At 48.4% G+C, this 15,994-nt stretch overlaps 2 protein-coding genes across 2 annotated transcripts in view; one reads left to right on the forward strand and one right to left on the reverse strand.

Annotated features, from left to right (window-relative positions):
• Positions 1-15,994, forward strand: part of GOLPH3L (golgi phosphoprotein 3 like) — a 31,226-nt gene that overhangs the window by 9,938 nt on the left and 5,294 nt on the right. The window lies entirely within an intron of this gene.
• The window catches only part of LOC139322367 (hepatocyte nuclear factor 6-like), a 33,905-nt gene continuing 21,059 nt past the window's right edge, over positions 3,149-15,994 (reverse strand). Inside the window, exons 3-4 of the mRNA XM_070951466.1 lie at positions 12,796-13,903; positions 3,149-3,447 (exon numbers count right to left, since the gene is read on the reverse strand). Of these exons, the coding sequence (XP_070807567.1) occupies positions 3,149-3,447; positions 12,796-13,903 (1,407 nt within the window). The remainder of the gene's footprint in view (positions 3,448-12,795; positions 13,904-15,994) is intronic.

Raw genomic sequence — 15,994 nt, forward strand, 5'->3', positions numbered from 1 at the left:
CATTTAGAAAATGCGTTAATTAGAAGCTGAACGATTTGTCCTGGTATGGACTTCTTACAGCTCTATTTTTGTGCCTGGTTACTTTGCCTTTGAACGGTATTTTCTCACGGTGAGTCACCTGAACCCCTTCTTTGGTAAAACTGTAATAATAATAACAACTGAAAATGTAATAATTAATGCTGATGGCTGGTCAGAGCTTGGTTGTCAGAAGCGAGCGGACAACCTTTATGGGAAAAAACAAAATCTCGGAAGAACTGAGTATTTGAGACCCGGTCAGAGCGTTTAAAAAAAGAATATTTTAAAAAAACAGTGTCAGCAGTGAAAAGGGAGCAAAGGAAGGAAAGCTATCAGCCTCATAAGAAGAATGAGTAATATATAACTTTTTCCGCCCTCTGGTTCCATAAATCTCCGTTTGGAATTGGCAAACAATTTAGTCCCCCTTTTTTTAAAATCCCGTTTGTTCATTTGGTGGCTCAAAGGTCTGTTCAGAAAGGAACTTCTGTCCCAGCAGCTGAGTCCCTTAAAGTGCATTATCTTAGCTTCCACTGGGAACACCGTGGCCAGAGAGTGGGGTGGGGGAAGCAGTTGGGGAAAAACCGGGGTTCAGGTTCTTCTTTCCCCCCCCCCCCCAATGCCCTCTCTGTCCAGAGCAAGCTGAGCGTCCTGACACAAACCAAGTACTTAGAGAAGCCATGCAGGAAATAAAAAATAGAGAGAACTATCTATTACGACGCACGCACCCGTCCACGCACCTGCTCCAACACTGACGCACTCTCCCCGACACACCCACACACACATACACACCCACACACAAGAGTTTGTTTGCAAAAGGGAAACAAAACCATCTTTGGTATCTTTTGGTGCAAGAGACAAAGTGAGGTAGAATTTCTTTTTTTTTTTTTCCGGTAATTTTGAGAACCTTTGGGACAAGGGGAACACCCAAGAGGCATGGAAGGGGGGGAGGAGGAGGAGGAGGAGGAGGAAGCAGCAGCCGCCAGTTGGGGGGGTGGGGAAGAGGGGGAGCCAAGGTGGGTCTGGCGCCCTCTGCATAGATGGCGGTGACTTTGACCGCCAATCAGATAAAACAAAGGCAGATTTCCAAGATGCATAGAGAATAATTTGCATTTGTCCAGCCCTTGGTGGAGAGGGGAGATCGAAAAGGCTTCCCAAATTCATATTTTCCATTTCCCCAGGAAGTGGCCTGCTCCTCGCCTTCTGTCCATGCTCCTTAAGCCTTGCTTTTCGATGCTCTCTGGACATTTTTGGGCAACCCCGGAATGCCTCCCTCTGACTCTTAGCCCCTCCATCTCCCCACCCCAAGAGATGCCTTATAAAATTTAAAATGGCTTGGCTGTGATGGATTTTGCTCAAGAATTGCTGCTGGAGTGACAAACCTCTATTTAGATAACAAAAAAAAAGTTACGGAAGGGAGTTTACAAGCCCAGCCCATGAGGTTTGGCTGGTTTGATTAAGATGAAGGGGGTCTCTCCAGATCCTGGTTATTTTCCCCCTTGTACCTGTTGCAAGGCAGCCCCCTTCCCTAACAGAAACTAGCTGGAACAAGGAGCAAGCCGGAATAGAAAAAAGAAAAAATGTTGGGAACCTGACTACCCTAATGCAGAATTGAGAAGCAAATTGCCATTTGCAAAAGTTTGATAGATGGGTAGATCTTTACTTAAGAGGCCGGATTTTGGGCAGTGGGCAGGTTCCCCACACAAGGGGTCTGATTTCCCCCCCAGGTGTTGGGCCCTTCTGCTGTTCTGCCCCAAAGCCTGGCAAGAAACAAGCAGAGAAAATCAAATGAGGTGGATCCATCCAGAAATGCTCTGAGCAGCTTCCTTTTTTGTTCAATCGTGTTTTTTTCTTTCTTTCTTTCTCAAGATACATTTGGGAAGGATTGAGGCTGGCGAGGCCAGGGGGAAGAAGGGCAACGGAAGGGGGCGAGGTGGCATGAGATGCAATGATTGACAAGGGAAGATCTTTTAGGGCTGGCTGGAGAAAAGGGACCACCAGGAAAAAGAGCCGGATTGCAGGGCACTTTAAATCAATTTAAAATAGAATAGAGGACGGTGCCTGAGTGCTTTAAAAGAGGTGCCCGGTCTTGTTTTCCATACCATGAAAAAAAATTCACCTGCTTTTTTTTCCACAAATTAAGTGTGGCTGGTGGCATTTCATTTTTGGTTTCTTTTTCCCGGTCAGCTGGCCGTCTCCATCCTGGATATTCCAACCCAAGAAAGCTGTTTTTGCTTCCTGACCCCTTTCACACAAGGCCCAGGAAGGGAGCCGGGAGATAAGTGGGCCCCCAGAAGATGCTGGAGAAGGGAGGGGGGAGGTCAAGGAGGGGCAGCAGGGGGATATTCCGGATGCAAAATTAGCCGGGGGTGGGGGGGGGTGGGGTGGACCTCTGCACAGAGGGGGACGGACGGACATTTGTGCTCATCTCAGATTGCTGTCTGTCCTGCAGTGGCTTTGAAGACAGAGGAGGAGGAATTCTGGTTTAAGACCGCTTCTGCTTTGTCTTAACTGGCTTGAAACCGTGAGAGAGTGAGGGGGGGTCTCCATCATTACGCTTCATGCATTGAATTGGGGGGCGCTTGGGGGAGATTGGGCCGTGCCCACCTGCATCGGGTGGTACTTGGTGCCAAGGATTTTAGAAGGAAATTACTTCCTTTGGGATGTTTGACCCTTACTCCAAAGGGGAAGGGGTCTTCTCCATGGTGGAAGGTAACCCCCGTTCTGGTCCTTCGTCCTCCTCCCCTCCCCACTTCCCCCTGCTTTGAACCACTAGATGGCGATGCATCCTCGTTGGGGGACCCACACGGGACAGTTTGTAGAAGGAAACAAAAGGAACCCCAACTTCTTGGAGGCAGCAGCCTTGACCGTCCTTCTCAAGGTCCTTCAGGGAGTCCGGTCAAAGAAGAAGGGGCTCACCTTGGCCTAGACTCCCCCCCACTCGCCCTCCCCGGGGTCTCAGATTGCAGGAGGGTGGTGACCCCAGAGCAGGATTCAGAAACGACTGTCCCTTCTTCTCCTTTGGCCATTTTAACGCCTGCCCGGCTGAAGTGCTCGTCTTCCATCTTTGGTGCAAGAAAGGGGGAAACGTCCGGCGTCCTCTCGGGGGGGGGGGAAGGGAGGGGGGGCGAGGGTGTCACGCTTTGGTGCAAGTGACGGCCGAGGACGGGGTAGAGCCGGCGGAAGGAGACCTCCCTTCCTCCATCCATTTGTCCAAGCTCCTCCGCCGGGCGTTCATGAAGAAGTTGCTAACGGTGGAGAGCTCCAGGCCCAGTTGTTGGGCGATGGTGATCTGAAGGTCCTTCGAAGGTCTTTGGTTCTCGTGGAAAATGGCGTGGAGGGTGCGGCGCTGGATGTCCGTGAAGACCAGCCGGTGGCGTTTGGGGACATGGTTGCGATCAACTTTGCTTTGGTCTTGCTCTTTTCTTTTGCAGGCTGCCGGGGGGGGGGGGAGAGAAAAATGGGCAGGTTGGAAGGACAAGAAGCCGTTAGTTATGCAGCGTATAAAAGAGGAAAATAAATATTAATTGCCCTCTGGATGGCTGTTCGCCTTGGCAGAGGATCAGCTCCCATCTCCGCCTATTATTACCCTTTGTTCTATCACCACCGGCATTCTGGTAGACTGCCCCTCTCGAGGGAGGTTTTGTGGAAGGAAAGAGGCATCCAGAGATCCTCTTCCCTCCCAGCCTTCCCCCTGTCTCCTTTCCTTTGCTGCCTAAACCAGTTTTAAGATCGAGGGCAGGGTTGCCACCCGGGTTAAAGCACAGGCCTGGTGCACCCAGTGGGAGAGAATATTTCTGCCTTATCGGGGGGGGGGGGGGATAAAGTGACCGGCCTCCAGTTGATTTGGGGGGCAGGAAGGTGGAGTAGCTGGGTTTGGGGGTCAGATGCAAAGCGTTTCCAGTTCTTTGCGTGTGTTTATTTTGCTTCCCTTCCCTTGGAATCCAGAATAAAAGTTTGCTCTTTAGCCCGAGGATGACCTTAAAGCAGACAACTGCACCCGCTCCCTGCTCTTATGCCTTCATTTAATGGCAGGGATGGAGGCGGCGGAGGAAGAGGGGAGTTCGAAATTTAATGCTAAATCAATAGCTCTGGTGACTGAAATCTTCTTCTCCTTTTCTTGCCTCTCCAGCCCTCTGGCTCCTCGCAGTCCTTTTCCCAGCAAGAAACCCACGTGGGCATCAGGAGGCAAGCCCGGCTTACATGGCAAGGGCGCCCCCGTCCTCCTCAGGTACCCCCAAATTGGGCTCAAGGGAGAAATACGCTTCCTCCCTCCAGCAAATTCAGAAGCTGGCGTGAGATGGTTGGGGAGCAGACCACTCCGACGTGCCAGCCAGCCCTAAAGTTGGTCCTGCCATCTCACCCAGGGTGCCATTTTTAACCCAGTTTGATCAGCTTAGCACACAACCTTCCCGTGCACTGGTGGTGGTGCCTTTTAGAAACCTGTTTGGTGGGTTGGTTAAAAAAAATAAAATAAATCAGAATAGCAGGTTTCCAGATGAAACATTTTAATAGATGTCTAGTGACCAAAAGGTAAAGGCTCCCCTCGCACATACGTGCTAGTCGTTCCCGACTCTAGGGGGCGGTGCTCATCTCCGTTTCAAAGCCGAAGAGCCAGCGCTGTCCGAAGATGTCTCCGTGGTCATGTGGCCGGCATGACTCAACGCCAAAGGCGCACGGAACGCTGTTATTACCTTCCCACCAAAGGTGGTCCCTATTTTCCTACTTGCATTTTTTTACCTGCTTTCGAACTGCTAGGTTGGCAGAAGCTGGGACAAGTCACGGGAGCTCACCCCGTTACGCGGCACCAGGGATTCGAACCGCTGAACTGCCGACCCTTTCGATCGACAAGCTCAGCGTCTTAGCCACTGAGCCACCGCGTCCCTGTGTCTAGTGACTAGCTCTGTCTTTTGAGAGCTTATTCAGGAAGAAAAGGAGATTTTTCTCCAACTAACCAATACAGCACTTAATTGGATCTGTAGAACGCTTGTCTATGGAGAGTCTTAGTCATTCAAGTCACGGTTGTCCCAAAGGTGCTTTTTCGAGAGGCAACTGGACTTCCTTCTTTCTTCTTTGAAGACCTTTCACTTCTCATCCGAGAAGCTTCTTCGGGCTCTGACTGAATGGTGGAGAATGGATTTATATTTCTTGCAGTCATCTGGTCGTTGGCACTCTCTCTGAGAATCGTTGAGGCCGCTTGGAGGTTTGTCTGTGCCCTCAGGGTCACCTGAATCCTGTAGTCTGGATTCAGGCAGCTTCCAAGTGGCCTCAATGACTCTCTAAAAGGATGCAAATGTCCAGCTTTATTTGCCAGGAGTATAAATCCTTCCATTCCCCACCATCCAGTCAGAGCTGAAGAAGCTTCTTGGATGAGAAGTGAAACCTCTTCAAAGAAAAAACAGCACCTTTGGGACTATAGAATACTTATTCTATTCTTATGAATCAACATGTTTTAAAATGTAACCTATAACTGATATATAATTCCTGAATCCCCCAAACCTTGCAAAATTCACTACATATTCTATCACATACGTACCATAGTATTACATGCGCCTTCTGTGTAATTTCATTACTATTATCCATGCGCGCCATACGCCACATAAATACATTTTGTAGGATTTCCTAACTAAAATTTGCTTGAACTCCGTATTTGGAGTGTAACAAAAAATTACAGGTAGCCATTTTTAAAACGCCGCCTTCGAGGATGGGACTTGAACAAAACTGCTAACGTGGAACAATTACGTACCGTTAAGGGAAGCAAAATTTAAACAGGGATTTTCTCATTTAGCTTTCCAAAAATAATTGCCAAGGAAGGTAACCCAACCCTTCTTTGGATGGCGTATCCCCATACAGTGATGGTTTGTTTAACGGTGATTTATAGAAAAGCCTTAATCGCCTGAGTTCGCACAACGGGAGAAACTCAATCCAGAGCTTTGGATGGTGTGTGTGAATTCCAGGTTGTGAATCCAGGACCACAATCAAAAGCTTCAACCTGCCAAATTCGTGGACCAGCCCTGAACAAATCTAATTTTACACAATTGATCTGTTTTAAGGTAGTTATTATCTTGTGTTTTTTCTTTTTAAAGCATCCTGATTGCTAGTGACTATTTTTCATATACATAGCTACACGCCTATGGCTCCATATAAATAGATAAATGCCTCTTTCTGTTTTCTTCGAGCGACTTTGGTTACTTTCCGTCGCAAAATTTGGCCCGCGTGGAACCAAAGAGACATCTGATTAACGGTGGTTTTAATTGCCTTAATTGTGGGCAGGAAACCTGCCTGAGGATAGCCTAACCCTTGGAAGGAAGCACGTGCCCATGGTCCACAGCAGAAAAGGCACAGAAAATACAGGTTTTATCCCATGGCAGAGCCACAGTCACTCTGCCATGGGATTTCTCCCCAAATTCTGATCTCTGCTCCTGTCTTGTGGCCGAGAAACGTGACAAGCTTGTTTTGCTCTTCTGCTCTTCCCCAGCAGACCCCCCCCACAACACACACACACACACACACACACATACACACACACACACACACTGCCTTTGCTACGCTGCTCTGGCTGCACGCTGATAGAAAATATTGATCAGATCCCAACTATATGGCTGCAAAGAACAGCCAGTTTCGTGTTAACCCTTGCAGGGCGGGATTGATGGCGGGCTGATTCTCAGGAGAAGAGGCAGGAGGGCAGAATATTTCAGGAAAGGGGAGACGCCCTTCAGATGCAGAAATTAGGGTTCAACTCCCCCAAAATCTCTGGGCTTGGCTCTCTTGAATGCATTATTGGTGTCCTTCCTACCCCAGAGTCCTCCAATTGAGTGTATCCCTCTCTGCGTGGGCACCGACTGAATATAGACGATGGCAGAAAAGACAGAAATCTTAGCTTGGGATCCACTAGCTCAAAACAAAAAGTCCTGCCTCATCAGTTTTTTCCTGTCCTTCAGAGCTTACCTAAAATCTGGTAAATTATGCATTAGGATTTTTCTCGCAGCGTTAAGCCAAAAGGCTCTGCTAGGAAATTCTCCCACTTGAATCGAGCGATTGTTGGGCCGGTCCCTGGCCTTCCCTCTTGAAACCGGTGCAGATGCATCCAAAGGCATCTTCCATTTATTATTCGGTTTAGCTTCATCTCGGGCTCCTGGCTGAGGTTTAACCATGCCTGGACCAGGTTTGGCTCCTCTAATTCAGTAGACGCTTTGCTCTTATTTGTGGAATGGGAGGAGAGCCGGATTCCGAATTAAAGAATAATAATAATAAAAATAAAAATCACCTGCAAATCAAAGATCTTCACTTTGATCCCCAGCTCAGTTTTCAATAATAATAATAATAATAATAATAATAATAATAATAATAATAATAATAATAATAATATAATAATCCAAGAACCTCCTTCCTTTCTTTTTGAATGTTCAGTTGACTGAGTTTCATGTTTAATGAATCAAATTAATGTTGTTGTTGTTGTTGTTGTTGTTGTTGTTGTTGTTATTATTATTATTATTATTATTATTATTATTATTATTATTATTATTATTATTCAAGAACCTCCTTCCTCTCTTCCCTAGTTCAGTTTATTCCTTTGTTTTAAAATAACTTTTCCCAGATAAATGAAGTTTCCTAGATAATCTTCCCTTTAGGCACAATCACGTCCACTTTTGGCTATGTTTTTGGTGGCGGCAGCCGCCGAGTCGATGAAATAGAAAAATGACTTGCTCGTTTCAGGGTTTGTTTGTTTGTTTTTTTTTAGTATTTTTTTTTTTACGAACAAGAAAAAATTAGGCCAGGTGGGTGCTGCAATTTGGGAATTTAATCAGCTGCTTTTCGTCCCCCTCTTTGTGGGTTTGGGGGGGGGAAATGATTGGGGAGCGGCAGGGTTAAAACCAAGAAGGGGCACTGTGGGGCCAATTGCAACCTCATATCTCCCCCCACCCACCCACAAAAAAAAAAATAAAAAATCAATGTTCTGTTTGAAACGGAGAGCCCAAGGGAAGAGCAGAAGGAGTTGACTGTTGGGTAGCTGTGGCTGGTTGTGCCTGAGAAAAATCAATGATGCTCTTACATGAAGATCCTCCGTAGGTTGAAGGGATGTCTGGAAGAGAAGGGGGGGGGATTCTTCCCTTCCTTCCACTTCCCCCCCACCCTTTTCACGTTGCCAGGGAGAGGGGAACAAAAGAAATCTCTGCCAAACGGAGAGGGTCATCTCGAGCAGGGCCATTTCCATCCTCCGATTCCAAGTTGGCTTCTGGCTGCCCTGTGGCCGAGGGGGCCAGGTTGCCTTCATGGCCGTTTACACATTTGCAGCCTGGTTGAGAAGGTCACCCTTGGGCCTGGATGAGCCCCGGTGGGTCTGAAGCAGCCCCCACCCCCAATTAATTTCATTAATGACGCTCTTTAGCCTTCCTGCCCTTCGGTTATGACCCCACCTTGTCATCCCCGGGAAATTTTTAAAACCCTCCTCCGTAGAATTGGACTGCATCAATTAAACCCCAGTGTCCCCACTCCCACCCCCGACTCATCAGCCCAAATGCATCGCCCCTTTCTTTTTCTCAGAAAGCAAGCCCCATCGAAATCACGGCAAAGCCTTCGAAGCCGTCGTCGCTGGTTTAAATTTCAGGAGACGGTTTTAGCCATTTTAATCCACGCAAGGTGACCTTCCCAGGCTCTGCTTTTCACCCCAGAGGCTATCTTTGGGGAGGGGGCGGTGTAAGGGCTTTAGCAATAATTAAAAACGGGAGCAAGCGCCACTCTGGAGGTTTGAAGGGGGAGAGACCCACTAAAATGTGCATTTTGCGTTCAGTCCGGTGGGCCGGTTTGGAAGTGGTCCCTGAGCTAAAAAAATGGGCAGGTTTTATTGCCATATTTTTGTGCGTGCATGACGAGCGTGGGGCTTTTTCCCCCCCCCTTTCAGATTCAGGGTTTTTGGAACACAAAACCGGTCACGCTTGTTCTAAATCTTCTCCTTAGTTTAATGCTATCCATTTCTAGAGTGAATTGAGCCTAAAAGTGCTAAGCTTCCCCTTTTCTTCATATGACCTCAAAAATAGACCTCAGACAACTTGTGGAGGCTTCTCTCGGAAGGAATAACTGCATAACTGCACGGATCACGGTTTGAGCTGGACCCAAGTTAAAAGCATCGTGTTTCTGGCTTCTCGTTCGACCTGAGGCACCAGATGGCCATCCTTCAGGGATCACTTCAAAGCTTGAAATGAATTGCTCGCGGTCGGTCCCCAGCGTTAGAGGAGGCAAAAAGGAGGGGAAAAAAAGGAGTGGAATGGACATTTTATATAAAAAGCCAATGAAACTTGCTTTTCTGGACTTGTCAGGGGGGGGAAAGAGGCTCAAATATATCTACGAGCACTTTAAAACCCCAGCAGAAATTTTGCAGAGCGCAGTTTTTGAAGCAATTTGTTTTGCTTAAAAACAGGAAAAAAAAGTTGCCTTGGCTTGCTCACAGTTAGCCACAGGATGCTATTACCTTAAGGTGAATTTGGAAATAGATGCTGCAGAAGTGAAATTTTTTTGGAGGCGGGGAAGATGTGTCTTATTGAGGAAATGAACCAATATTTTTTGAAAAGCATCTTAGGGTTCATTTCTTTTTCGGGAAAAGCAAGAGAGTCTAAGATTAAAGCGTTCCTCGTCAGGAGCCAGTGGGTCTCCTCCCAGCTCAGCCTGTTAGGAGATCCCCCAGAGATCGATTACCACCGGATCACACAACCGCACCTCTTGAATTACGGTGGTGCGATTTTACTGCTTTTTCTAGCCAGTTTCGGTGGGAATTCATTGAAAGGGAATCTCCTCCAAAGGGAACCTTGGAACTGCCCGCTGCATGAAAGCAGGCAGAATTGTGATCTAGTGGATTTACCTGCCTGAATAGATCAGGGTGCAGGCGGATCCTCTATTTTTTTTTTTTGCAAGTAGATTCCAGCACATGCGACGTGGTCTCTGGAGAGACCACCCTTAGGGAAACTAACAGGGAAGAGCATGGAGAAGAAAACAAGCAGGGTTGGTTTAGAAGATCTCCAAGGTCCCTTCAGATCAGTTTTCTCCACCTTGGCCACTTTTAAGATGGGTGGACTACAATTCCCAGAATTCCCCAGCCAGCATGTGTGGACTTCGACTCCCAGAGTTCCCTATTCAGCATGGAATTCTGGGACTTGGAGTTCAAATGCGCTAACACTAACTTGGCTCCTTCTGCTGGCTGTAAAAACAATATTGCATTTCTCCCCCCCCCACCCAAAAAAAGTTGTTTTTTTTTTTCTTAAATTTCATTTCCCCCTCTTGCAGGAACGTATCAGAAATCTCTGTTTTTGTAATTCCTCATTAGATCAGAGTTGGTCCTTGTTCAATCAAAGAAACTTCTCTTTCCCTCATTTAGAAAGTTAAAGCACCTGACCCAGATGGTAGGCTAAATTTTGCCAACGACCATCCGAATAATATTTCACAGCCTTAACTTTTCCCTTCTTATATCCCAGTTAAATATTGTCCTTTAGAAACCCTGCGAGAAGCGTAAAACCCTAAAGCCTCCATCATTAGCAACACAAAAAGGAAAAAAAAAAACTTAATTCCAAATATTGCTATTGAACCAAATATCTTTGCAACAGTTTTTTTAAAATCAACAACAACAAAAGAAATGCTGAAGAAACATTAAGACGGGGTGGAGAAGGATGAGTTTAAGGGAGGATATTTTGGTCGACACGAAGGAAAATAGATTGTGGAACAAGACAAAGAAAAACCCAAACAGAGACGTCTAGAAATAACTCCTAGAAAGACGCTTTTATCAGATCTGCATTAGCAGCTACTTCTCTATTTCAAAAAACCCCATCAATCGAGATTCATATAACCTGAGCATAACGCACCCCCAAAAAAGAGATTTCACAAGATTTAACCATGTCAAGAAATTAACTTAAAGCCTCCTTCCCTTTAGGTATTTTTTTTTTATTCAATTTTTAAACATAAAAAACCCAAATCACAAATTTTCCCTTCTCCCTCTGTTTTCCCATGAAGGACTGACCCCCTGTTTGTTAGTGAAGAAGGGGGAAAAAAACTTTTTCACATAGGACCAGCAGAGATGCTGGAATGGTGGCAGGATGAGGGGGATCATATTTTTTATTTTGGCCAGCTTGCAAAAAAGAGAAAAAGAAAAGAAGGAAGGAAGGAAGGAAGGAAAGAAAGAAAGAAAGAAAGAGAGAGACAGATGGAGAGAAAGGAAGGCAGGGAAGGAAGGAAGAGAGGAAGGAAGAAAAGAGCAGACAGAGACAAAGAGGGAGAGAAGGAGGGAAGGAAGAAAAAGAAAGAAAAAGAAAGACAGAGATGGAAGGAAGGAAGGGAGAGAAAGAAAAAGGAAAGAAAGAAAAGGAAAGAAGAGAGAGACAGATGGGGAGAGGGAGGGAGGGAAGGAAGGAAGAGAGAAAGGAAGAAAGGAAAGAAAAGAAAAGAAAGAGACAGACAGAGACAGAGGGAAGGAAGGAAGAGAAAGGAAAGGAAGGAAAGAAAGAAAGAAAGGCCTTGCATGTACCCATGAAGAGTTGGGTTAAGCCGAACGTGAGCTTGCTGGTCGTTCTCTGGGTCTGACGTGGGTGGCCTGGACCTGCTAAGGAAGCAGGGAAAGGTTCTCCAAAGACAGGAAGAGGCTGCATGTGTGAATGTGAAGGCATGGAAAGGAAAGCGAGCCGCATCTTCTACACCTCCCAGCTCAAAGGCATAATTGGAGAAGCCCCTCCCCCCCACTGGACCAGAATGGACCCTCCATTCTTGGTGCTCCACAGGGAGATCTTTGGACCTGGGATGGAGGGTCCACCTGAAGGGTCCGAGAACGTTGCTGCAGGTTAGGATGGAGATGCGAGGCGTGTGGTGTTGTGTGGTGTTTCCTCCCTGACCTTGACCGACGGGGCCTTGTCGTCCGTGCGCAGAAGGGACTCGCGGGAGGGGAAGGCGGGTTGGAGATCTGCCCTCCCCATTATTGACTTGTCCAGTGACCCACAAGGTTGTGGGGAGGACGAAACTGGGTTAGGCCTTGGAGGGGACGCTGGCCTAGATTTTAGCCCCGATGCACTCATGCCAGTAGACGAATGTTGAGTATTGATCGGAGGCTGGAGGGAAACCAGATGTGGGCTTAGGTAAACCCCTGACCGACTCCACGGGGGGGGGGGGGGGCTTCAGAAATTCTCTCCTGGGCCCTCAATCCTTTGTACTACCTTCAACGGTTCATTGAGTGACCGTTCGAAGTCACAAGGGCAATGAAAAAAAGACCGTTTTTCACACTTACGACCGTCGCGGCCTCCCCGTGGTCATGTGATCAAAAGTCAGACGCTGGGTAACTGACTCCTCTTTATGACGGTCACAGAGTCCCTCAAGGGGGGAGGGGTGACGCGATCCCCTTTTGTGACCTTTTGACCCTGGGGAAGCCAGACTCGCATAACAACCTCTGTACTCAATTAATGACTGCAGCGATTCACTTAAACAACTGTGGCAAGAAAGGTCGCAACGTGGGGCAAAGTGCACATAACGGGCGTCTTGCTTAGCAACGGAAATGTGAGGACTACAAGTGGCACATATTTCCTACAATTTTGGTGGCACCGGAAGCCCAAGGACAGCACAGCCTGATGCCCAGATTGTCTACCCAGAAGTCAGTCTTGGTGCCTGCAGTGGGTCTTGCGTCTAGGGAAGCAGGGCCGGATCCCCAGACCTCAACATCTGAAGGTCATCAGATGTCCTCCTTGGCGCCTGACCTCCCTTGCCTCGTTCCTACCTCCGCCCCCTTGGATCCCAGCTATGAAAATATTATCTTACCTTCTAACCTTAAAGCTGCCATCCTCTGAAATTCGGGCTCTTGAAGCCACCTCCACATCCTTTTGAAGGTCTCCCTCCCGGACTTGAGTTTGCTCCAGGGCTTGGGGTTCCTCAGGAGGTCGGACAGGGTCCCCTGGGACCGGCAGAGAACCCGCTCCGCGAAGATGGCTTGGGGGATGCTGTAGCGCTTGAGCTCCGCGATGATGCGCTGGGCCACTTCTCGGGTGTTGATCTCCTCCAGCTGGCTGGAGAGGACCGTGGTCTGGCTGGCGATGGGCGGGTTGGGCCGAGAGTTCATCTCTGGCCGTGGGTGGCCGTAGCCGCTTTGACTCATGGGGTTGGGAGACGCCATGGTGGAGTTTTGGGTGGGAGACATCTCTCTTTGGAAGTGCTGGTCCATCCGGCCAAACATGGCGGCCGAGTGGCCTTCGAAGCCGTTGCCCAGCACCATCTTCTCGTTGGCCAGAGGAGCCACCGAGTGTCCGGCGTAATTGTGCATGGGAACCAGCTGCGGGCTGGACAGCGAAGACAAACTCTGGCCCATGCCCAGATCTTTGTGGTGGTACGGGCTGTAAAAATGCCCGCCGGCACCCAGCCCTCGGTCTTCCCTCATGAGGGTGAAGCTCCCGATGACGTTGCCCATGGGTAGGCATTGATGGTGATGGTGGTGGTGATGGTTCTGGTGGTGGAACTTCTCGTGAAGGGGCTGCAAAGGAGTCAGGGTGGTGTAGCTGTTCCCCGTGCCGGAGGTGGGCGAGTCTCCCCCAAAGCCGAGCCCAGGGTGCAGGGTGGTGCCCAAGGTGTGTTCCGCCCGGTGGCAGTCGCCGCCTTCCAGCACCGAAGCCACCAGAGAGGACCTCTGCAGTGCTGAGTGAAGGGGACGCGCGTCGCCCGGCATGAAATCCTGCTCAGGAACGGCCATCTCCCCACCATTCTCCAAGCTCAACTGGACGTTCATGGTTCCACCTCCTAGGCTGTCATCCTCTCGGTGGGGCAGTCCAGCCTTAACCGCGGTTAGATGTTGGGTGGGTGGAGGAAGAAGGAGAGGCTGAGATGGAGAAGGGTCTGGTTGGGAAGCTAATCTGCTTCCTTGACTTCCTCGGGGAGACTTTGGGGACAAAGGGAGAGAGATAAGAAAGAGAAAAAGACACCCAATCTTCTACCTCCTCCTCCTCCTCTTCTTCTTCTTCCTCCTCCTCCTCCTCTCCTCCCCCCTCCTCCTCTTCCTCCTCTTCCTCTTCTTCTTCCTCCTCCTCTCCTCCTCCCTCCTCCTCTTCTTCCTCTTCTTCCTCCTCTCCTCCTCTTCTTCCTCGTTGCCTTTTCATGCATTGAAATTTCATCCGGCCAAATTAAACATGCATTTGTGCCAAACTTCCCTTGATGCAAATGCCCTCATCAAACAGGGAAACCTCTACAAAAATCCTTCCCCAAAACCGGTGGGCTCCAAAGACTCCTTGACCCTGCCTCTCAACCCCCTCTCCCCTCCCTTGCATGCAAAGCACCCCCCACTCCCCAGGTTAGGAGAGGAAGCCTTACAGAAAAAGACGAGAGAAACGTTGCCCCCTTTTTCCCCTGCCAAAGTCCAAACAATTTTCCCCCCTGGCTCACAATCCAACCCTTCACACCACAAATTCCCCACCCACCCGAAAAAAAGAAAGAAAGAAAGAAAGAAAGGCAGCTTACCTATTGTTGCATGTTATCCTTTGAGAGGCAGGTAGGATGAGAGAGAGAGAGAGAGAGAAAGAAAGAAGGAAAGAAAGAAAAAGAGAGAAGAAAGATTATTTTGACTCTCTCGGGTACCAGAGGAGCCGTTAGCCGCCGTCTCTTCCACCTGTCTCACCGGCTCGAAGGGCTGGCTTTGAGAAAGGGATGAAGGAGACCAGCCCAAACTCCTTCCCTGAGGGGCCAGAGCGAAGCAGAAAGGAGCTTGTCCCCCCTCTCAGCCCCAAAACAGTCCCACTTTTGAGATCTTCCCACCACAAATAGTAGCAGCAGCAGCGTCTGGCCAGGCAAGCATCAATTCCCTGCCTCCTCCTCCCTCCTCCTCCTCCTCCTCCTCCTGCTGCTGATGTCCATTTAATTTTGATTTCTTGAAGTCCGTCCAGCTTGAACTAACCTCTTTGTGTGTGTGTGTGTGTGTGTGTGTGTGTGTGTGTGTGTGTGTGTGCCAGTGGGTCTGTCTCAGCCCTCTCCTCTTTTTTTTTCTCCTGTGGGTCTCCTCTCCAGTCCAGCCTTCCCCCCCCACCCCACTCCCTCCTTCCCAACCTTGCTTCTTCCAAGCCCTGAAGGCTTTGGTATCGATTCTACCAGCCTAAACCCTTTGCTCGCCTGCCTTTTTTTCCACGTCACCAGCCTAAAAAATATGCCGGATTGCAATCAGGAGCCAATTGGATTTAACCCAGTCCAGCCTGGAGCCAGGGGGTGGGAAAGGCACAAGGGGGCTGGGGCACGGCGGGGGGTGGGTGGGGGGTGCGGGGGGTGCAAGCAAAAGAAAACAGACATTTTTAAGATATGCCGTGAGGGATCTGTCATCTCTCTGGATTTGCCTTAAGAAGCTTCCTCTGTGGGTCCGAAACAGGACACTGGTGTTAAAAAGCCCCAAAAGGTTTTTAATTGAGAAGGGGGTCTTTGTAGCGGAGAAGGCAGAGATTAACAATGGAGTCTGATTAGTTATTTCCATCCATCCAGACTTGCTTGGCCATTGTCGTCTTTTATTTAAGCTACACCTGTGGGATCACCTCGTGGTCTCCCATCCAGAGAGTCACCAGATTTAGCATCATTTTTTTTCAGCCTGTCTGGCCTGGGGCGGGGGGGGCGGGAGGGGTGTTGCCTGTCTAATCCCAATTTCACTGTTAAGTTGTCCTGATCCACCTTTGTTGCTTTTGGAATTGGCTGCGGTGACTAACCGTCCTTCTGTTAGTTATATCCGGCTAACGGTTGCGCTTTTTAAATTCTGAATTTCATTTAATTCTGAGACTTGCCCTGGCAGAGAAGGTAAAACAGATTTCTCCGTAAGTCTAATTCCAGGGAACAATGGGTGCTGAATGAGGTTTGAAAAAAAAATAAATAAAAAAAAAATAAAAAAGGGGGAAAAAAATCAAAGGCTAAAAAAAAGAAAAAAGAAAAAAAGAACAGCCCACCAATATTGATTTTATTTCTCAAGATTCTGTAGTAATTTATTTTCCTTTCCTTGGTCCTT

This window comes from Pituophis catenifer, unplaced genomic scaffold, assembly GCF_029215685.1.
Source record: "Pituophis catenifer annectens isolate HBS135680 unplaced genomic scaffold, rPitCat1.0.hap2 SCAF_10, whole genome shotgun sequence".
NCBI lineage: Eukaryota > Metazoa > Chordata > Lepidosauria > Squamata > Colubridae > Pituophis > Pituophis catenifer.